At 39.3% G+C, this 23,476-nt stretch overlaps 2 protein-coding genes across 10 annotated transcripts in view; one reads left to right on the top strand and one right to left on the bottom strand.

Moving 5' to 3' along the window:
* acsbg2 (acyl-CoA synthetase bubblegum family member 2) overlaps positions 1-13,375 on the bottom strand; it is a 32,379-nt gene extending 19,004 nt beyond the window's left edge. For 2 of the 5 annotated variants that reach the window (XR_008302149.1, XM_053235907.1), the window contains exons 1-2: positions 5,753-5,925; positions 109-244 (exon numbers count right to left, since the gene is read on the bottom strand). Coding sequence is in view for 4 of the 5 variants with exons in the window: in XM_053235907.1 (XP_053091882.1) it covers positions 109-244; positions 5,753-5,759 (143 nt within the window). In the remaining variant the exon portion in view is untranslated. Of the gene's footprint in view, positions 1-108; positions 245-1,827; positions 3,256-5,752; positions 5,927-13,209 lie in introns of those variants that run through there. The other 3 variants (XM_053235910.1, XM_053235909.1, XM_053235908.1) reach the window with 3 other exon arrangements.
* Positions 13,376-16,544: 3,169 nt separating this feature from the next.
* Positions 16,545-23,476, top strand: part of rfx2 (regulatory factor X, 2 (influences HLA class II expression)) — a 42,226-nt gene continuing 35,294 nt past the window's right edge. For 3 of the 5 annotated variants that reach the window (XM_053235882.1, XM_034306438.2, XM_034306439.2), the window contains exon 1: positions 16,545-16,785. Coding sequence is in view for 1 of the 5 variants with exons in the window: in XM_053235881.1 (XP_053091856.1) it covers positions 16,698-16,785 (88 nt within the window). In the remaining 4 variants the exon portion in view is untranslated. Of the gene's footprint in view, positions 16,793-23,476 lie in introns of all 5 variants that reach the window. The other 2 variants (XM_034306440.2, XM_053235881.1) reach the window with 2 other exon arrangements.

Genomic DNA, 23,476 nt, shown 5'->3' with positions numbered 1-23,476 from the left:
AGGTACATTAGTAACTACTGGAATGCAGAGCAGGTTCAGCTCGTTAGCTGACAAGCTGAATGGGGTGTGTGTGTGTGTGTGTGTGTGTGTGTGTGTTGTAGTACACACTTGGCTGTAGACTCTGCAGTATGGTCCTCCAGAGAAGCGATGCTGTCTTCAGTAGCGCAGGACTGCAGCACGCTCACGTCTCCTGCGGGGTCCATCACTCCTGCTGTCGATATGGCTGAGGGTTCACACACGGTCACTGTAGAAAACACACACACACACACACACACACACAGAATGTTAACACACCACTACGAATCCTTCTCCAAATCAAATTCACACATCTTCTCCAAAGACATGTCTAGTGTCTGAGGTTCGCTTCTTTACTCTGATACTGGAGTTATGATGATAATGTAGATAACAGGTAAAAGAAGCATGTAGCTACCAGTTTAGCATATTTGCAGTGAAGTGTGTGTATTTCATACACACCTGCTCAGTCAGAGACATGTGGCAGTCACATGACCCAACATGTGCTCAGAGGAACAAGTGTCTGTCTGTGTGTCATAAGACTATTGGCTGAGCAAGTGAACACAACATACGCCCATAAATAATATCATAGTGGATTAACACACACACACACACACACAAAATGCCTACTGTATAAACCTCTAACAAGGTCAAGGAAGACCATTCAATACTAGGTCATTTATATACATAAGTAATATACTGTACATAGTTAATTTTAACACTAAACATTTTACATGGTGTGTGTGTGTGTGTGTGTGTGTGTTAATATCACATATACACATAAGTACTTACATTTCTGAGTTTCTATATCTATATTACCATCTCACCAAGTTTATCCTAAAAACAGCTAAAGCCCTGTCGAGCTAAAACCATCGTTTTTAACCAACTTTCGAACTAAAACCAACCAGCATTTATATAAAGAAAAGTATTTCACAAAGAAAAGGAGAAAAAATGAAACAACTCGTATAAAAATAGTTCTTAATGTACATTTAAAGGTGCAATAGTCGATTTTATTTATTTCTGACTTGTACAAATAACCTGGAAGATATGTGGGACATACAATTTAAAAAAAAAAAAAAAAGTGGATTAAGTTGTGATTTTAGCAAAAGTGTATTAAGTAGCTGAGAAAACGGATCTCCGGTCCAGAATACTTGTTTGTGTTCGGATGCGATTACTGTCAGTCATTTTATCTAGATGCTGGGGGCGGAGCTTCGTGAACACGGGCAGGAATCATTCAAATGTCAAACCCACCTAACTGTTCGAAACCTATTCTTGAAAAAAAAAAATAAAAAACTTGCACCTTTAATGCACACAGTGACACATGAAGAAGATGATAAAGTATCATAATATTATTATATCACGATAATGGCTACAAACTAGCACCAAACAAACCATCACATGTAGCAGCTAGATTTCCGCACTTGTAAAATGCTGACAGAAAACGAATGCCGTTCCAATAGGGCTCCGGACAATTTTTTACCTTCTAGCAGGTAAAATGCCCATTTATTACCCCATTTATGATGAATCTCATAGCTACACTAGCAAAAATGAGAATTATCATAGCAAGAAGGTTTCATCATTCAGTCATTATATACTGCTTTGTGAAGATTTTTTTCTTAAAATGGACTTGGAGGTAAATATTCTCCAGGCTTGAGTGTAGCACAGGTTTCAACTCAGCGCTGAACTACGGAAACACGAACGGGACAAACATTAAACCAGACTATATTTTTCGTAGCTAGAAAGGAGCAGCTTGCTTTTCTAAAGCCTGTGCCATGTCAAAGTGAGAGCAAAGCAAAACATCAAAATCAAACTCACTGTATTGTTCAAGATTACAGCTGAGCAGAACGCAACTGACGATCCAAAAAACCGGCAAACACAGACACACACACACACACGGAACTCCTTCTTTATAATGTAAAGAGTAAATCAGGAACCAAACCACACCTAGACAACCTCACTGACCGACAATCGTCATGGCCATGTATTATTTTTTTCCATGTGATGGCCGAGCACATCCTGTTCCCTGCTGTCCGAGGCCAAACCAACAGGAAGGGGGTCATTTCCAAGCAGGAAACTCGTCACTGCGCTCCTGAATGATATCAGCGGCCCACAGCTCTGTTCTCCAAACACCAACGCTGCCTTTATGATTATTTAAATGGGGAAAACCATAAATGACAGGTTGGTGTGGCTAATAATTAACCCAAGCTAGAGTGGACCATCATAATAATAATCCCATATTACCTGTTATTATAATTCATAACATAACAAACATAATCTAAGTGGAGTCTGCTGTAGTAAATTATACAACTGAAATCCCAGTGATGCCACAGCCATCATCAGTCAAGAGAGCAAAACTTGCCGTGGAGGGACATTCCACGGCTATGCAGCCGGTTTCTCTGGATTTTCAGATTATTCAAGAGGTATCAAATGTCCTTTACATAGCTGACGTGAAACAGATGTCAGTCAGAGCAAAGTATCATCTCCAAACATTGTCTTTCCGGTAATCCTGGGATTTGAACCCACACCGTTTGGGTCAGGAGTGCAGAACCTTAACCGCTGCCCTGATGATGGATTACGGATGTCCTGAGGCCGCTCTAGTAACTGATTTATCCAAGGAGGTGTCACACAATCTGCTCCATGGTCTTGATGAACACAGCTGCTGCTTTCCCATGAGGCCCATCAATCCCTCGCCTCTGATGATGTAACAGCACATTATTGACGAGGCTGAAATTCAGCCCAGGAAACATGGAGGTGATCAGCAACCTGCAGCTTTTTGCCTTGTTGTTGTTGTTGCACCCAAGAGAGACTTATTCAGAATGCTTAATTTATTCTGAGTTAGGTGGTTGTGATGGACACACACATATACACACACACGCACACACACACAAACACACACACAGCCCTTGTGGGTTGCTGTTGTGCTCATAATGATTACAACAGGGGACCTGGTTTGTATTTCCACTCACCTTCCTTGACCGCAGGGGGAATTCGACACACACAGAGCACAAACTGTGCACGCAATACGATTTTCCATAGACACACAAACACACACATACACACACACACCTTACTTAGCTTCTTCTTCTCACCCACATCAACACACCTTATGTACTGGTAAAATCATATACATGAATAAATACATGAACTTCTGAACCTCTCTCACGCACTCTCATGCTTCTCAACATACTCACACACACACACTTTTCAGTCCTGAAACATGTAACGGATACATACCGCTGTTGTGCTTCTCTCACACATACAGTGCACTTCAGTATGAGACACACATCCATAAGAATGAACACACCAAGGACTATGAGGCACCCAAAGCTCATTATGTCTTATGACACACACACACACACACACACACACAGTCTACACACACTTAATGCCATGACTCACATTCACATAGCACTGTACTGATACTGGTACGAGTGGGATGCATCTCAAACATAATCTGACATCACAATGAGATATTAATTGGCTTTACACTTGCGGAAGAATAAACCTCGAATAAACTAATGTTTCAGATTGTCTGTTTAAGATCTTCTACACAGACTCACACTGCGACTTCCTTCTTCCAAGAAGAAGATTAATTTCACAAGTTTAACAAGAGGTTGTGTATGACAGGATGAAATGAAACCACAGTTATAAGTTTTTCAAGCAGTAAATGGGAACTAATCGCAGTAGGAACTAAAGTTCTGAGTGGGGAACTGAAGTTCTGAGTGGGGAACTAAAGAAACGTCGGACCTCACGGGGCGCAGGACTGATCCGAGGAGTCCCTCGAGCCTACCGTTTGGATTTGTCAGTTTACCGTGTCATAACTAATTTGCATAAATTTGAGAAAAATCTCAGTTGCTTGCTGCAGAAATTTCAGCTCCGTGTCACACGTGTACGTAGAAGATGAAGATTCGCCTGACATTTTGTCGCTTGCTGGTGTGAACGTAGGATAAGAAATGTAAAATCAAGCTAAAGAGCAACAAGAAAAAACAAATCGAAATCTGTGTGTTAAATGATGTTGCCCTTTAAAAAAAATTGAAAAGAGAAAGAAATTGACTACAGATGATTCTGGAATAACTGCTTTTAACCAATCAATAATCTGGTATATATTAGCTCCACCCACATGTCCTGGTATCTCATTTATAAAACATTCGTATGCACAAAATTGTTCTTAAAATGGTCGTATGTAAAAATTCCCATCTAAAAAATAACGTAACATTCCAACCTGCCGTACGAACTTTTCCCAGTGCTCATGACAGCGTGCTGCGTGTGACTGTACCGACTTTTAACCTTTCTTGAGAACCTGGCAAATTGAGCACTGAGGAGAGAACGCATGTTTCAAGACTGTGAGAATTTTCTGGCTCAGGATCCAATAACGTCTTCCTAGACCTCCTTTAGTAAGCCTGAGCAATTTATTATTTATTTTTCATCAGTTCTGTTTTTATCTGTGCGACCGTCTGTTATATTGATACGCAGATTAGTTAAACGATGGTCACAGCAGGAAAACTATTTAACCTGCGGTCAATTTCAGCAAAATGTTTGATTGATGTATAAATAACTGTCGCACCAGTAGGTTGTCTGCGTACATTCAACTGTTCATGCACGTTTGTACACCATTCATACGCAAAACGCCGAGAAGTTTTCTTCAGAATGAATTTTGAATGAAATTCATGTACATTTGATAAATAAAGCCCCTGGACAAGAAGGACAACCGAGGACACGTTTCTCTGTGTTTTGACCAACATGAAAAGACGTGAAATTCTGGGTCACTGAAAACACGGAGAAATTTAACAACTCACCGTTTTCTCATGGATGGAAAAATGTTTTTAAATGATTTTTGAAAAATGCTGACTTCACCACAGGCGTGCTCATATGAGCGTTTTCAAACCGTTTCGCGTTTTCGAGTGGACTGAGATATTTTCTAAAATGTTTTGTGTGTGTGTGTGTGTGTGTGTGTGGATGGGATTTTTTTCTAAAGAGACATAAAAACTTCGCTTTCCAAAATATCTGTATGTGTGTAAGCGAGACCTAAATTCAGCACAGATACTTGGGTACGGTGCGTCTCGCTTGGTGATGGAAAACAAAGCAAATCTGGTATCACTGTTAATTTTCCAAACCTCAGAATGATGCTAAGCTCTGACTAATCTACTAATGTAGTATTTTAAAATCTCATAAAATAAAACAAAACTCAATACAAGTCTGATGTGTATGCTAATGGCACCAAGACACACCCTTTGACACACCTAGATCAAGTGTCCCCTGCTTACTGCCCCCCAGCTGAGAGAGAACATTAACACCCTGGGGTGAACAGTTAAACGAGTTTGGATGCATGCGCGTGTGTGTGTGTGTGTGTGTGCGTTTGTATGTATATGTGTATGTTTCAGCAGTGGTGAGCTTCCTGCCTTCATATTAAACCCACCATCTGGAGCTCTGCATGAGGAAGCACAGCCCCTCCCTAAACATACACACACACACACACACACACACACACATTCAAATCATACGTGTCGTCCAACCAGGATGTGCGCATTCATATTAAATCCTTATTTCAAGACACAAAAATCTAAAATAAAATGAAAAACAAAATAGTGACACACCACAATGGGATCTTTACAATACACACAAACACACACACATTCAAAGATCTGTTGCTTCGAGTGAATGAGTCACACCCAACATCCACAAGGCAACGTGTTCACACACACACACACACACACACACACATCCTTAAACAGAGACTTACACTGCATCGTCCAAGCCTTGGCTGCTTGATCTGTTGAGATTTTTCTAAATTTCTTTTCTATGTTCTTTTTTTTTCTTTTTTAAATCTGATTTCTTCTTCTTTTCTTCGTTCCTTCGATCAGCAGAATGCCGGTATCTTCTCTTCCGCCTGCCTCACAAACCGCCCTAACACATCATTCATTTCAAACTCCCCCTCCATCCTGCCCGCCCTCTTCTCAAGCTCCTCCCTCCTTTGCCAAAATCCCACATTCTTTGCTTCCTGATTGGCTGAAACGTCTCACACCACAGCTTCAACAACCAGCCTTGACGAATATGGCTACACACCCCCCACACACACACACACCCACACACACACATACACACACACACATACACACACACAGAGTCAGACAGAGAATGTATTATGGATGATGCGCTGGGGTTACTATAGGGGGATCTGCATCAGGAGAGGATCATGCAGCTGCAGTGACATCAGCGCAAACTCAAACACTCACACACACACACACACACACACACACACACACACACGATTACTGATCTACATTTTAAAAAATATCAACATTTGCATTTGGGAAACTCCACAAATGCCACAAAATTAAAATTCAAATAAGGAAAATGAGGAAAAAAGGGTGTTATAATGCTTTATTTATTTCATATAAATTATTTATTATATAGTGTTTTATTTACTTCATTCTTTTTACGTTTTTTTTTTTAGCTCAGTTTTTTTTTTTTTTTTTTAGCTCAGCTTTTTTTTTTTTTTTAGCTCAGCTTTTTTTGAATCTGCAGTGACGCCCTACAATTTATGTGAATCCATCATTCCATCTGACGGGTTCAACAAGTTCCAGTTTAAAACGTTTTAACCCTTATACAAGTGTTTACACAAAGGCAGAGATGCAGACACTGATACACACGCTACGAACACACGACACACACACTAAAGACACTACAGACACGCAACAGATACATACAGACACTACAGATACTACAGACTCACACACAAATACTACAGACTCACACACAGACACTACAGACTCACACACAGACAATACAAATACTACAGACTCACACACACACTACAGACTCACACACAGACACTACAGATACTACAGACTCACACACAGACAATACAAATACTACAGACTCACACACAGACACTACAAATACTACAGACTCACACACAGACACTACAGATACTACAGACTCACACACAGACAATACAAATACTACAGACTCACACACAGACACTACAGACTCACACACAGACACTACAGACACTACAGACTCACACACAGACACTACAGATACTACAGACTCACACACATTCACTATAGATACTACAGACACTACAGACTCACACACAGACACTACAGACTCACACACAGACACTACAGACACTACAGACTCACACACACACACACTGTACAGACTTCTATTAATTCTAGATTTATAATAAAGGATTACTCTAACTTTTGAATATTTTATTATGTCAGTAACATACGTATGTGTAATGTAAAAGAGTAAATACCAAATGAACACACCTTGTACTGAAAACAATCCACGTTGGGGTGGAGTGATACAGCAAAGCAGAGGAGCCTGGGTTATATCTGACGCATGACTGTATGTGTGGAAGCAGTGGCGATGCGATTGGCATTGTTTATACACTAACTGCTTCTGATCGTCTGGAAGATTTAAAAGCAATATCCACTGGACGGGGCATCAGAGCCTGAACACCCTGTTCATCAGGTTTCAAGTCGAACTGTAAAATGCTCAGCGATTTTATGTTAAACTGATGAGCTCTGTCTCTCTTCAAACCTTTCCACTGTTGTCATGATTGTTGTCATGATCTGCATTTCAAATCGAGTATTTACTAAGCGAGAAGATCCAGAAGACTGGTTTAAAGGCTTCATGAGAGGTTTTTAAAATTCAAATACTAAACTTTTAAAAATTAACATTTTAAAAACCACTCATGTCTACTGAAAGTACTGGCGAACAGTGCATGCTATCTGAGATACAATGCTATTGTGTTTAGTGGAGGAAGATTTTGATTGCTGAACTACACTAGTGCAGCGTGTTAGGATTGAGAAAAGACTAAAATATCACGTACTTTATTCATTTAAACGTCGATTGTTTGAATGTGACTCCCAGTAACATTTCAAAATATTAACACACAAAATCCTTTGATATTTCTAATATAACTGAATGAAACAAAAAAAGAAATTGTGACGCTATAAACTAGCATATAAGGTTACACTTTTTTTAAAAAAGGAGAAAGGAAATTTGAGCGTAGACACGTGCAGGGGGAAACACAGAGCAAAAGCAGATCTAATCAATACAGAATCATGTAACAGTCTTACCCAGAGAGAAACGAGAGCCGTCCTAGAGCAATTCATTTAAAGCACCAGGAGACGAGTGTCCATTAAAGGAAGGCTGCAGATATACACTGATTAAAACCCCGAGAGAGAGCTCAGCATTGTGGGTGCTGAGTCAGAAGGGAAGACCCTGAGTCGTGAATTTCCAGTTTGCATAGTTCTAAAAATGAAAGCACTCGAGATCATGACCTTTTTATAGAACCTGCTCAAGCAAAGACACAAAAGAGTTTTGCAGCTGTAAACCACAGTACTGGCTTCTCATCCTACTATGCACTACTCAGATGTGTGTGTTCGTGTAAACTAGGCATGGGCCAATAATCACTTCTACACTACATGCACTATTGTGTTTTTTTTCCTTTCTTTTTAATTGTCTTTCAATTTGGATGTATTGTTAAGACTCATAATGTGCATTATGAAAGGAATAAAACACTTCTACAGGAAAATAAATGGGAAAATAATCAACAATGACGTGGTGTGATGAAGCGGAGTTACTGTTACCACCCTGAAGTTGATCATTTTCCAACTCTAACAGCACATCCTGACAGGTTTTATTCCTCTAAAAATACAGCAAATTTCCAACAAATACATTTTTTACATTTATATTTTTTTTAAAGAATGACATGTATTTTTTTTATCCATTTTTAGTTACATTTAATGTTGTAGAAAGTCTTACAAAAACAAAAGACGCAGCTGGTCATGTGACCGAGAAACCAGAAAGCGTAAACTCCTCTATCCTGTAGATGTCTGAAAACTTGTACAAAGCTGTTAACAAGCGTTGACACTGGAGACTCCTTCCATAAATGTTAAATAAACGTCTCCTTACAGAACCATATCAACATATCAACAAAAAGATGGTTTTTTTAAACTGTGTATGTGGAGCATCTGCTGTACAAGTCTCTGTTGTTGTTACTGTAGAAACGATAACGCATTCGAACAAGCTCATTAATATAAACCTGTCATTACTGTCATCTGGTGTTGTAGAAAATTAATCAAGGCTTCTAACCAATCAGAATTGAGAATTCAAAATCGCTATGGTATAAACAGTAATTCTTGTGTTAGGTGAATATAACGTAATAATAATTATAATATTGCTATGTTTTCCTTTAAGTCAAATAAGAATAACTACAGGTTAACTTAATTGTTTCAATATAATATTGTGATCATTTTTAAAAGCTTGGGCACTTATGGTCAGTGAACACAGGCATGTCTGTGTGGAAAGAGCCATGTGAGTGTGAAGTGTGGCCTTCTGACCCCAAAGGTCAGTTTGAACAAATTGACAGAAGTGAGTCTACTAAGAAAGAAAAGAATCTATACTTCCTCAGCAATAAATGTTATGGAGAATATATATGTACTGTGCAAAAGTCTTAGGCAAGCTATTTTTTTTTTAGTACAATCTTTGTTATAGATGTTTATTTTCTGACTTCTACATTATTGATTCAGTACAAAAACATTTTAGATTCCAAACATTAGTTTTCCAGCACAAAGTGAAATGTTACAGAAAAATGTTTGTATGTCAGTAAAGAAAGCAGCAGATTCCATAAGAGACACTTTTCAGATAAAAACATAATGAAGGCTGCTGGGTTTCGCTGCAGAAATAAGAAGCGAGTCGACAGTCAAAGTCTCCAGAAGAACTGTGGCTGCTTCTGCAAGATGCTCAGTAACACTTCCAGCTCATTTCCTTAGAAAACTGCACACACTGCACCTCAGATACTGTTTATTTTTTTAAGTGAAGGATCATCACACCAAATATTGACTTTGTTTCATTTATTACTGTTTACTGCTCTTTATAGTATTTTAATGTAGAAACATTTAATTTCATTATTTTTGAAGGCATCTTTGCTCTACAGCATTTCTTTGCATGTGCCTAAGACTTTTGCATAGTACTGTACTTATGTAGGTAAATTTATTGATGCCTTCTGGTTCTGGTATTATGTAAAATAAGTGCCCTTAGGAGGATCTGTCCTATAGGAGAGACTTTATCTTGGGTGTATAAACACTAGACAAAATGCTGAATAGAACGATGAATTAGTGCTGACACACTGATAAACTAAACCTACTGCGTATTCAGCATCATGATGTATCATATAACCGGTTATTTGCCTAGCAGTATGTGAAAAGTACCTGGAGTCACATTCTTCTACATTATCGGTACTTCAGAAAGATTCACGTCAGAGCAGATTGGCATGACTCAATAAGAAATCCCATAACCAAGCCTCACATTGTGGTATTTAACACAAGATACAGAGGTTTTTTTTTTTTTTTGGATGGCAGGACACGGTTCCTTATTAAATTAGATACCAGGGTGCCAACACTTTACTTATTTCTACTAGAAATACAAGAAAGGTTGCACAGCAAACTTCATCAAACAACTTTTAAATATGACAAAACCACAGAGTCAGACATTTCCTTTGGCTGAATCTAAAAACTAAGCGTTAGGGCACTAAGTAGGGTGTCCAGCTCCACTGTGTTACACCCTAAATAGGGCTCAAACAAAGTGAATAGAAATCCATTTGGGATTTGGTCTGGCTAGAAATTACTGGATTTGACTTAAAGTTGATTAAAGTTAGGAAATATAAAATCGATCACGTAACTCAGGACGATTCTGCGATGATTGCGTTTAACCAATCAATGATATGCTCTGTTTTTAGCTCCGCCTCTAGGTCCCGGCTCAGCATGCGTAGTACTTGGGCAAGAAGTGAAACCAAGTTCTGGTACTTTTTAGTATAGTACGCCTTGTATGGCAGTGGAAACAGCAACAACATGCAATATTACAAGCCAAGCTGCACCACATGATAGAAAAGTGTTATTAGATTAAAAAAAAAAAAAAAAAAAGTAGGCTTATATTGTAGGGTAAAAAAGTGAAGACGCCCCCTCACAAGCAACACAAAATTCCCACTTTCTTTTTTTTAACATAGAAACCCCACAGTACCATCAGCATCCAATCATAACACACACATAAACACACACATTTCTCTCCAACTAAAATATAATCAGTAATGATAACTCTCCTAGCTTCTCTCAGTGTTTGTCTATCAGCCGTTTTACGCAGCAGTGCCATCTGCTTCTGTTTGCTCTGAACTTCCTGTTGTTTGTTTAATTATTTTGTACAAGAGCTGCTACCACGACAACCATCGAGTCAAACTAATGAAACGGAGTGTATTTTTATTACCAGCCCGTTTATACGTGAGTGAGGAAAGACACACCGTCATACAGAAGAAGAAATGTCTATTAAATCAGTTTCCTCCTGATTTCTGTCATGAGGCAGTCATGGAGGGCGACCGTCATAATCCGGGATGATTTAATCATTTTCTCAGCTTTATTTGCGCTGAAGATTCCTTTAACAACCCTCAAAAACAACCAAAGACTTCATCCAAGTGTGTGTATGTATCTGTCTAGGTGTGTTGTCTACATTTTGAGGTGAAACATACATACAGGTTGTTCTGATGTTTTTTAAATATGGGTATAGTGTCCTTCACAACAACCGAAATGACGGTGATGAATTCGGGGTATAATTCAAATCACAGGTTTATATATTAACACGCTTGTTCTAATACGTTGTTGTTTCTAGTAACAGCTCATTCACAGGGACTTGTACGGCAGATACTCCATGTAATCCAAGTTTAATAATAAAAAAACAGACTAAAAAACTTCATTCAACAAAAGTTGAATAATTGTTGATCTGGTGATTTCTGTTAGGAGACATTTATTGACCAGTTATGGAAGGAGTCTCCAGATTTATAACAGCTGTTTAAGTTTTCCTCCACTGGAAAGTCTTCAAGACGGAGCAGTTTGCACTTTCCAGTTCCTCCGTAACACCATAATACACAATTTCTTTTGCTTCGTTATCTTCAAGCGAGAAAGAAAGCGAGGCCGGTGAGGGAACGACTGTTTATAGCTGATATAATGTAACGGATGTCAGGTACTAACTTACCTAATGTTACGGACGTTCCGCAACGTTAAACGTAACTATAAGTGGTTAAACATCACAATGTATCGTTCATTAATCAACTAAAAAGTGGTATAAAAGGAGTACAACACTTCAGGACATGCTGTTAAAGGATACCACCCACCCGTGCTGTTATATACACCACCCTACTGTTGATTATATTCCTAAAACTGCACAGCACCAGGAGGTTTATTCCTTATGTATTAGTGCGTTAAATGTAATCTGACCCAAAATGTGTGTGCCTTAATTCAGGGACTAAAATTATGTTTTAAAACTTTGATTTTTAGTAATAATTCAACACAAACAAATTCAAAAAGACAGAATATGAAGAAGCCGAAAAACAGAAAGATCTAGAAAGTAGAACTGTTGTACAACAGGCCTGAAGCTCAAAGAAGTTTGAGGTAATAAACACTTAGAAATCATTTAGTTTTAAAGGAACCTAAATACAAATGAAGATAAAATAGATATAAACGTATAAATGATCAAATCAAGGTAAAATATATATAATTTAAACAGTTTTTTAGTCAGAAAACTACTCTGAAAGACGCCAGGCTGCTAGGCTACATCTCACAACCGACACGACTGTTGTACAAGAATACTGCGTAGCCATGGCAACCCGCGAGACCGCTGCGGCAGTTAACGTTCGCGGTCATCTTCGTGCTGATGAGGTGCTGTGAGCTGATTGGCTGTTCACGGCACCACGTGATCTATGTAAAACAGCATGGGCACTGAAATCTAGAGATAAAAATCGGACATTTTTACACCTCTCACGCTTTTCAGCCGTGAACACAGCACTTGTTGAGATTGACACAGAACTAAAACTTGATAAAAGCCTGCATGCAATCATTTAGCTTGTATTTGACTTAATATATACTGAAAATAAAAACTAATCCTAGATGTGGGTGGAATAATCCGGTGTGTAAGATGCTGTAATGTGGCAAATCGATAATAAAATAATCATAAAACATCAAACAAACAAACAAAGAGCCAACAGCTTTACTACACCTGCTCCATCAATCAACCAGAATCACTTACCTGATTAAACTAGGCCACTTTAATAAATAACTCAATAATAATTAATAAATAACTTATTCTGTGTCAGGCACGTGTACAATCATTGTAAAATCTTACTTATTTACTTACCCGTTTGCTTAAGCTCCAACACGTGTTAAACCAGAAGCGTCTGCAGCAATATGTGATGTGAAAGAGTGGATTTACTGCGCTTTTTGCGGAAGGTTAAAGAATGAGGAAGGTGATTCTCTCGGGTTAAAGCACAAATGACAGTTTCGAAAAGCAGAAATAAACGCATGTGGCGCCAAAAACCAAAAAAACCCAGGCTGGGAATAATGTAAACACAGCAGCACCGCCTAGCGGCCAGAGTGGGCATTACACCCGACTCCCAGAGTGACTGTTGCTAGGATACCCAGAGCTGACGGCTGTGATTAAAGCCGCCTGTGGCTAGTATTTGTTTCATAACATGCTAACAATGGCGTTTATGAGCACCAAAACACAGAATAATACAATTGTAACACATAATACAACACCTTAGATCCTCATGGATTGCGATTTTTTGTTTGTTTTTCATTTTGAGTGACAACAAAACGATTTAATCGTCATTTCCGCTCACTAAAACTTTGGTGAATTCATACCCTCTCAGAAACAGGGTACTACACTGTACTACTTTTCCTTGTCGCATGTGGTGTATTAATATTAATAACCATTAATACACCTTTATTAATACCTTTAATATGTATTTTTTAAAGCTAGAAATGTGCTTTTATTGCACTTTTGAAGCCCAGTTACATTAAAGGTACACTATACCCACTTTTACAGCTGAAAAATACATATTAAATGTACAAGCAATAAAAGTACCATCCCATCCCAGCAACAAGGACAGGTACAGTTTAGCACCCTTCGTCTGAGAGAGTAGAGAAAGTACCTGGATTAACTTTACCTGTGTTCCCACCAGAGGACTAATGTTAGTTCCTGGACCGCAGTTTGAGGAACCTTTTTAGTTCCTACTCCACAGTAGCTATGGATCATCTGTAAATATTTAGGATTTCACTGTTTCTGAGAAGCAACAGATCTTTCATAATTGTACTTCTTCAGTAGCCACTTCATCCTGGTCAGTGTGGTGGAGAATCCGAGTTTATCTCAGGAACACTGGGTGTGAGACGAAAAATAAACCAGTCCATCACAAGGCACCATGCACACACACACACACACATTCACACCTAGGGGCAATTTACTGCAGCCAGTCCACCCACCTGTATGTTTTATTTTTGCAGGTGGGAGGAAACCAGAGAACGCAGGAGAAACCCGAGCAGAGACAGGTAGAATATGCGAAACTCCACGCAGACAGTAACCTGAACTCAGGATCGAACCAGGGACCCTGGAGCTGTGAGACGACAGCACTACTCACTGTATGAAGTACCTGGATTAACTTTAGAAGAGATTGTTCCCACCTGAGGGACAAAGGTTATCTGATTTCACAGTTTCAGGTTTTGTTTAAGTGTCTCATTTTACTAATTTTGCTTTATTGAAAATATGCATGCAATTATGCATGGAAAAAAAAACTCACCAGGAAAAGACAAGGAAGAAAGAAAGAAAGAAAGAAAGAAAAATAAAAAGTGGATTATGTAGATACAGTGCATGTAGGCCTTCACAAATTTATACATACAAAATGTATTTATAGAGACATCCTGCCCTCTAGTGGTTATATTTAGTAATTACATCACTGTTTCAATAAACTATTCTGATGTTAGGTGAGAGACACTTTCTACACACCTCGGTGTCAATTCACTTCTGTAATTGTTGACTTGTTCAGTAAATTCTGAACCAGTGCAAGCGTTTGTAAAATCCAGAATACAAACACTTATACAAACACTTTTCTCTCTTTTTCATCTGTGTAGTAAGTTGACAGGGATCCCTTTAAGTATAGTATAGTATAGTATAAGTTCTTATAATAATTATAAGAACTCAGTATTTATTATTGAGGTTTTTATAGTTATTAGGCAGTTGGTCTGGTCCAAACCTCAATAACTAGGTATTAATATCCTGTATATAATGTCAACTTGGACATAATGTTCATGAAATGTATCTGTGCTGAGGTGGTCTGTGGATTTTATTATTATTATTATTATTATTATTATTATTATTATTATTATTATTCACAGTTTAAAGGGGTCCCTGTCTACAAATGCTTGAACCCCTGATCAAGAGCCTATATTTCAACATTCTGAACAGAGAAAAAAATGATGCTGAGAAAAATGGTTTTAAAACTACAGTGTGATTTAATGTATTTCCGGTGAAGTCAGTGTGGTTTATAAGGTTTATAAAGGAAAGTAACATGTGGATTATAATGACCCAGAATCAGAATCAGACTTAAATACTGCTCACTGTTTAGTATACAGGTTTTAAGCAATATTTCTATTTTTATTTCATTTTTTGCATAAAAACATGCGATATTTTTTGCAAAATAACATTTCTCATTTCATTTTATTACTAGTATGTTTCTGTCTATAATTTTAACTGAATTTATTCACTGATATCTTTCATTGTTTTGTGTTGTTTTGTGCAACTGGAGCAAGAACATCCTTCACTATCAATAAAGTTTGTCTAATCTTATCTTATCTCATCTCATCTTAAAAAAGTTGCCAAGTTGCAAAGTTTCAGATAACATGGTGGTTGAAAAATGAATGTGCAAAGACAGTGATATGAACATTTTTCTAAACAGTTTGAATTTTTTTATTGTTACAGTTCAAGGTTCAAGGTTCTTGATTTGCCACATTCATATTACATTCATGTGCTGTAATGTAGTGAAATGTTTTTTCTTACTGCCTCATCCCACAGTGCAACATATTTCAGTTTAGTAATATGTTATAAATGCAATTTATCAACAAACAAACAAACAAACAAACAAACCCCTAAATGTATTATTTATATTTTGCAAATAATTAAACTTATATCAGAGTATTTGAACTGTGTCATAAAAGAAATCTGTACTGTAAATCTGTATTTTTTTACAGTTAAATAATGCAAAAAAAGTTTGAAACCTTCTAATTTTGAGATTTATATTTATATTTATTTTCACACACACTACAGTAAACATGAGCACTGGGTGATAAATTAAAGGTTTTGATTTCAGCAAAATATTGAAATATAATTCAGGTTTGATGTGTTTATGTGTTATAAATATGTATGTCCTAATGTAATGTAAAAACGACGCTATTTAAAAACAAATAAATAAACAAATAAACGAACAAATAAATAAATAAATAAATCACCGCGCGCGCGCGCGCTAAAACAGTAAATAATGGCGGCAAGAGGAAAGTGGACGCGCGCGCGCGCGCCGCAGCGGGAACCGTGATCAAAGGGGTTACACTAATACAGTAGAGAGAGAGGGGCGTGGCCTGCGTTTGGGCCACGCCCCTTTCACCCCCACCCTTCTCCATTTTCAGTTCTAAAAAGCTCCTGACGTAGGCGGGAGAAAGGGTAGCAACAGTTGCCTCGAGACCCCCGCGCTCGCGCACCATAGCGACTGTAGTCGTGGAGACCGTTTCTTACCAACAGCGGAGAGCAACAGCAGCAGCAGCAGCGGAAACTGGAGCCGAAGCTCAAAGTGTGTGTGTATGTGTGTATGTGTGTGTATATGTATATGTGTGTATGTGTGTGAGAGAGAAAAGACAAGAAAACAACCAGAAAGCTGCGAAACACAAGGTGAATGGTGTGTTTCTATTTTTTATAGTTTTATTTCTATCAGTTTAGGGAAGAATTTGTAAGGAAATTTGAACTAGTTAGCTAGTAGGCTAGCTTGGTTCTGTTAAACGCGTTCTGTTGAACTCTGTAGAGATTTGTTGCAAAACAAAACGTATTTTTTTTAGTATGTTTTTTTCCTCGAAAACTGTATATCGTTTGAACAAACTTGGCGTGTTGTTCCTGCGGTGTTGTTAACTTGTCTCGGCTAGCTGTTGCCCTGCTAGCCGGCTGTCGTTAGCCGAGCAGCTAGCTTAAACTTTTCCAGTGGTTCATTAAACTGGTCTGAATCTCAACCAAACGCATCCATGTTCACGATTCTGTCATCAATCCTGTCGCATTGGTGTAAAAAAAGAAAAAAAAATGCTTCTGGTTTACTTTTGTGAGCTCATGCGTGTATGCATTAATGGCGTTTCGACCAGCTCTGGGCTGTAAATATCTCCTTAAATACTAATAAGTGCTTTCTGGATATCTTATGCACTTCCTGGCTTTCTGTCTCTCCAGAGAGATGTAATCCGGGATTATTGTCGAGGCTGCATGGCAGTAAATCTGGAGTGGAGATAAAGAAATAAAGCTGAAGTGTTTCCCAGCTCGATCAGAGGCAACAGGTTGTTTTAAAGGCAGAGAGATCTGGCAAGGAAGCAGCAGGATTTTCTGATGAAAACTGCTGGTTTTTAAGCTGAAGATGAATAATGGAAATGGTTCTGGAGGTGATTTGGATCATCTTGGGTTTGATAATGTGAATTGGATTTGATTTATGTGCATAATGTGAAAATCTGAAACAGCATTACTAAAATAAAGCATTAATAACTCAAGCTACAGAGGTCAGTTTTCATTTAGGATCAGGTTTAATCTCCTCACATGCATGCTTGTTTCTGATGTACATCTTGCTCGAGTGGTGTGTTGATCCGATCCTGAGTATCGATATCGGTGCTTCCTCGGTTATATACTTATATTCAATGTTTAGTACACAATAATGTAATAATGGATGCATAAATATATATTAAATCTCATCATGTGCCAGGGTTAAATATTGAAAAATTATACTGAGAGATTTATTTCTGGTTAGGGTATTGACGCTAGATTGCAGTAAAGCTGGAGAGGAAAAGAAATAAAGCTGAAGGGTTTCCCAGCTCGGTCAGAAGCAACAGGTTGTTTTAAAGCCAGAGTGATCTGTAAAGAAGACGCAGGAAGGCGCAAAGCATTAAACTGGACGAGTTTGTGGTTTTTAAACTGAATAATGGGATGAATTTAGGATTAAAGATGAATAATGGGAATGTTTCTGAGCGTTATCTTGGTCCTCTTTTCTTGGGTCTGATTTGCCGTCTTGTCTTGAATTCGTTTGTGTTGTGTTTCATCAGAAACCTGTTCACATTAAGAATGAGCAGACAGCCGTAACGCGAAAATCTGAAATCACATTACTAACCTAAAGCATTAACTCGGTACCGTTTACTTCGCTTTGGTTCCGTTTAGGATCGAATTCAGTCCCAGGAGAATTTACAGCTCGGTCTAGAGGTGTACTGATCCGATTCTGAGTATCGGTTTCTGTCTGATCTACTCCATACGGATCTAACTGCTGTGGGTTTCCTGCTTTTAGTGATTCATTCTCTTTCTTTGTCTTTGTGTGTGTGTGTGTGTGTGTGTGTGTAATCCTTAAATACAATATACTACAATGTTCAACACACAATATTGTAATGGTGGATGTATGTATATTAAAAACTCGCCATGCATCACAGTTAAACACGAGCTTGTAATCTATCCAGAGAAATTGGATTCTGGCTCGATTTTTGACGCTGGAACACAGTTTAAAAAAAAAAAAAAAAAAAAAAAGCCGAAGTGTTTCCCAGCTCGGTCGGACGCAACAGGTTGTTTTTAAAGCCAGCGTGATCTGGGAAGCAGCAGAGGCAGGAAAACCCCAACCATTAAACTGGACGATTTTGATGATTGGTGTTTCTTTTTTTAGCACAAGATAAATCCTCTGAATGTTTCTTAACGTCATTCTGATCATCTGTGCTCTTGATTGAAATTCCAGTACTAAATTAAAGCATTAACTTTAGGTTTAGCGCCATTTAGGATCGTGTTTGATCTCTGATGCACAGTTTACCCCAGGAGTGTACTGATCCACTTCCGAGTATCAGTACCAGGGTTGTCTCGGCTACTAAACGTGGTTTTTACGCTGCCCTGGTTCATCGCAGAGGAATTCTCTCGGTACGCTCGGTACAAGTGGACGATCCCTCTGATTTGCTTTTTTTTTCCCCACACCTCATTGATTATAACCATTTTCCCGTAATGAACAGTAGGCGTGGTTTCACATTCATCCTCGTGCTTCTAGTAATGAAGTTTCTTTCCTTAATTCAACAAAATAAACTACACACAATGTTTATATTGGTGGATGTAATGCATTAAAAACTCAACATGCGTCACAGTTAAACACTGCTTTAATTGGAGCCTGCTAGACCAAAATAGTTTTTTCTTTTCCATTACAGCAATTCGACAATTTATTGTTATTTGGACAGGGGTTAAATCTTCACAGAAAGTGATGTCATTAGAGCAGTGGTCACTAGCGCGCTAACAGTTAGCGAGTGTGCATGTCAGAATTAGGGCTGCAGCGATGTCGTGTTTTTAGACCGAGTACGAGAACGAATACATGTGTATCGGTACTCGGTGATACTGAAATGAATGAACTGTTTAGTACTCATCAGTCAGGGGTGTGAAAGAACATGTTATTTAGTTCTGCTTATATTTCTGCAGTTTAAATAGTGGTCATTAAAAGTGTGTGCGTGTGTGTGTGTGTTCATGCATTTAGGGTGCTGGAATCCTTCTTTGTAACAGTAGCTAGTTGATTTTTTAGCTAGTTGATTAGTTACCTTGGATCGGTTAAGGTTACTGTGGAGAAAAATGGGATTTTGTTTCACTTTTGGATCACGCTCCTGTTCATTTTATCGTTTTCATCGTGTCGGAATCTATTGTTGTCAAAGATCGACAGCAACTGATTGTCAGGAACAACATATTGGGACAGAGATGGTGTTTTCATTCATCTGGTGTTGTCTGTAGATGTTATTTCTCACCTAGCTAGTGTTTGCTGCAGCGTTGGTTGCCGCAATGTGCTTCAGTTAACGAACTCAACAGCTTCACAACTCCACAGAGTCGTCTTCGGTTTGTTCAGATTGCGATCCTTAAGCGTGAAATACGTCCAGATCGCTGGCTGTTCATTTTGCGCATCAACATTAACATCCATTAAGCTTTAGTCAAATAGAATCACATGCTATCGGATTTTTTTTTTTTTTAAACGAGTAAATGAACACGATATCAGATGGTACTGATGCTCAGAATGTTCCATACTCAGAACATTGTCATTGTCCCGACATTCCTCACAAAACAAAGTTGCTTAGCTCGGCAGCTTTTTTCAGACAGCGCTTTCCCCTAACGATCAGCCAGTTCCCTTTCGAAGGGCTGCATTAGGACACGTGTGTCCTTATTTTGGACGTCCAGACAGATGCTCACTGGACAACTTTAGGAGGTTTGGAAAGAAATGTAAAAATTTCAGTCTTTTATGAGATCATCATCATATCACAGACCATGATAAAGGGCGAGGGAGTTAACGTGATATAAAAATTTAACATCGGCACATGCGCAGCGAGGACATGTGAGTTTATTATAAGAATCGTTGCGCTACCGGTGACATTTCTCTGGAGATAATCATCGATGACTCCAACCGGCAATGCCAGCGTAGATTAAATTACGCATTATACTCCGCGCTCACATCTGACAGGCTCGCGGGGAACTCGTTGGGCGCCAATGGCTGTGACAATGGCTCGAGTCCGCTCATCCGAGCCCTGTCATTTTTGTCGCTCGTGTTACACCTGAGCAGTGGAAAGCGCTTTAATGAGCGCCTCTCGTGACAATGGCTTATGGGCCAGGTGTCGCCTCCGCCTCGCTATTGATCCCTCTTTATCAGCGAGCAGCCGTGCCTCTGAAAGCCGCACCGATAATGAGGGTAATTGCTGTGCCGAGCGAAAAAAAAAAAGAGAGAGAGAAAGAGAGAGAGAGATAGGCAGGCTGATGAGACACTGTGGTCCACTCTCGTCCCGGCTCTCCTCTGGGCCGCTAATCACGTTAGGACAGCTCTGATCCGCTCATTAACGAGAGGCTCCGGCTGTCAGAGCGATCGCTCTCCAGGGTCGAGGGAGCTGACGAGGACAAGTTTCTTCCTGGCGTGTGTGTCAGGTGTGCCGGTGATTTCTGGATCGCTGGAGCAGAAAACTTACCCCTGACTCTAAACGAGTCTCCGATGACGTGCGCTGCAGTGCCTCAGTAAAGAAATATGTTGTCACAGGTGTATTTCCAGGCAGGATCGGCCTTCCCTGTCAAGGATTGAATGATTCATGGAATCAGCGTTAATTATTGATGGGGTCAGACACTTGCATCCTAGCCAGAGTTATGTTATGTCCAGTCAGAGGGCGGAATGAGACTCGCTTTGCGTGTTACATGATTTTCAAACTCTCCTGCCTTTCCTGTGACCTGACTGAGACTTTTGTAGTCTTAACAGAGTTACAAGGCATGGACCGATAATCAGTTATCCGCTATGTAAGGAATTAAACACGGCTCCTATAGGAAAATAATCAGTGATGAAGCGGCGTCAATGTTACTGCCATGGAGTTGATTCTTTTCCTATAACAGCATGTCCTAAAGTGTTTTATTCCTCTTGTACCTCAGTGATTTTTCAACTGATACTGTTTTCTCTCTGCCATACAACTCTCTGTGTTTAGCTGTTGCTATAGAAACAGTAGAGTATTAAAACAAGTGCATTGATATAAACCTGTAATTTGCATCCTGCACAAGACCACGCCCACTGGGACATCAGAAATGTTTAATCGTAGGGTAAAGGTGATGAGTCAAAACAACGTCTATTTGGAAGAGAAGGTTTCCCTATAATTCCATACTTTTCCACTTAGCAAAGCAGGTACTGGAAAACAAGTAGTTACATGCGGTGATATCTGTAACCATAACGAATTTTTGAACATATGTTGTGATCTGAAAGTTTGACAAGTTTAAACCTTCGCTTGTTGTTTTAGATGGTCTCCAGACCATAATCCGTCACCCCTCAATTTGTAATTCCTTTCCTCTAGTTATTTGTACCCTCCTTCAAATGTTGTTCTTAATAATCCATCTGAAAATAAATCAGAAACACGCCACATGCAGATAATTGCAGGTTGCTAGTTATTGGGATATTTTAAGAAGAGATTAGTGTAAAAGCCTTAGGCAAACTCAAAATCATTTGCTCACTTGTTTTGACAAAGTTTCTGAATCAGGCTTTGGAGTCTGAATCAGCCTTGTTAATTCCGTCCCACACGCCCTGCGCGAAAGAAAATAAAGGAACGGGAATGAAAACTGCACGCCAGCCGAAGCAGAACAGCTGCCGTGTTTACATGGCAACTTGATACACAAATACAGCCTGAGTAACGGAAAGACAGGGGCTGCCCTCGGGCCTTTGGCCTCAAGCTTTCAAAACTGTTTTCTTTTTTTTTTTTTTTTTTTTTAATGCAGTTATCCTTTTTCTTCTGATAGGCGCGTGGAGCCGTGGCATGCACAGGCAGGTCAGAGGGCAAAGGTGTGTGGAGAGATGTTGAGGATGAAGAACTGTTGTGTAGAAGCTGGATTTAACTCTTATTCCTGTAATCCTGAGCCTGTGCATTTCATCTCCTCTAATCCACCCGGGATCGAAAGCCTTTGATACGTTGTTCTGCTCAGTCGAGTTTATTATCGTCGTTCACCGAATAAAACTCCCTGCTGAAGAAAACGGAACAAAAGTCAGCGGCTCATTCAGAATGCAGAATGCGGAGCGATAACATCGAGGTGGCGAGGGTGTAACCTCCACCTTTTAGTCTTGCCCTCTCACCTGCTCACAAAATCATACACATGAATGCAAACGTGAGCATTCAACCTCAGTTTTGTGAAATTCCACTAGCCGAGTAGGTAGATACTTAACGAGGCGATTAATTCAGCTCATCCTCAGTCAACTGTTTGAGTGTTCACTATTTACAGGTGCCGTGTTAAAAACTGTGTTTGACCACAGCGTCAACTCCGGGATTGTGTTCGTGGCGTCGGCGTTGACAGTAATCCTACACCATGGCGAGTTTTTAACGGAGCCCAGATCTCAAACTGACAGCTGCAGTGAGTTCCCCTAGGTGTGTGTGTGTGTGTGAGCGTTGGGACGGCCCGATATGGCTCTCGATGACATCTTTAACCATGTATGCGTGTGTACTATGGCTGTATTTAGCCCAGTCTGTAACACTGCTCGTCCTCAGCTGGCCCACTGCTGCCTGCCGAAATACTTCCTTGTTGTTGAGTCAAGTCGACTTTATTTACTTGGACAGGCGTACGGTAAAAAAGAACGCTTCTACGGCTAGTTCAGGCGCATATCCGCGTTTAACGTAGGACTCGACGAGATGTATCGACGAGTGCAACTACGGAACTCTAAACTAGGCTTAGTTCAATAACAGGTCACTAACTGGTCACTATCTGTCTTGGCAAAATAATACTATATGCTTACTTCAACAAATTTTTAAATCAAACTAACGCAAAGTCACGGTATTCCGCACGATATTTACTGGTTTGCAGCTATGCTAGTGTGACCAGTCAACTGAATCGCGTT

Source organism: Pangasianodon hypophthalmus, chromosome 8, assembly GCF_027358585.1.
Source record: "Pangasianodon hypophthalmus isolate fPanHyp1 chromosome 8, fPanHyp1.pri, whole genome shotgun sequence".
In the NCBI taxonomy this organism is placed as follows: domain Eukaryota; kingdom Metazoa; phylum Chordata; class Actinopteri; order Siluriformes; family Pangasiidae; genus Pangasianodon; species Pangasianodon hypophthalmus.
This window is presented reverse-complemented; position numbering and strand designations above follow the sequence as displayed.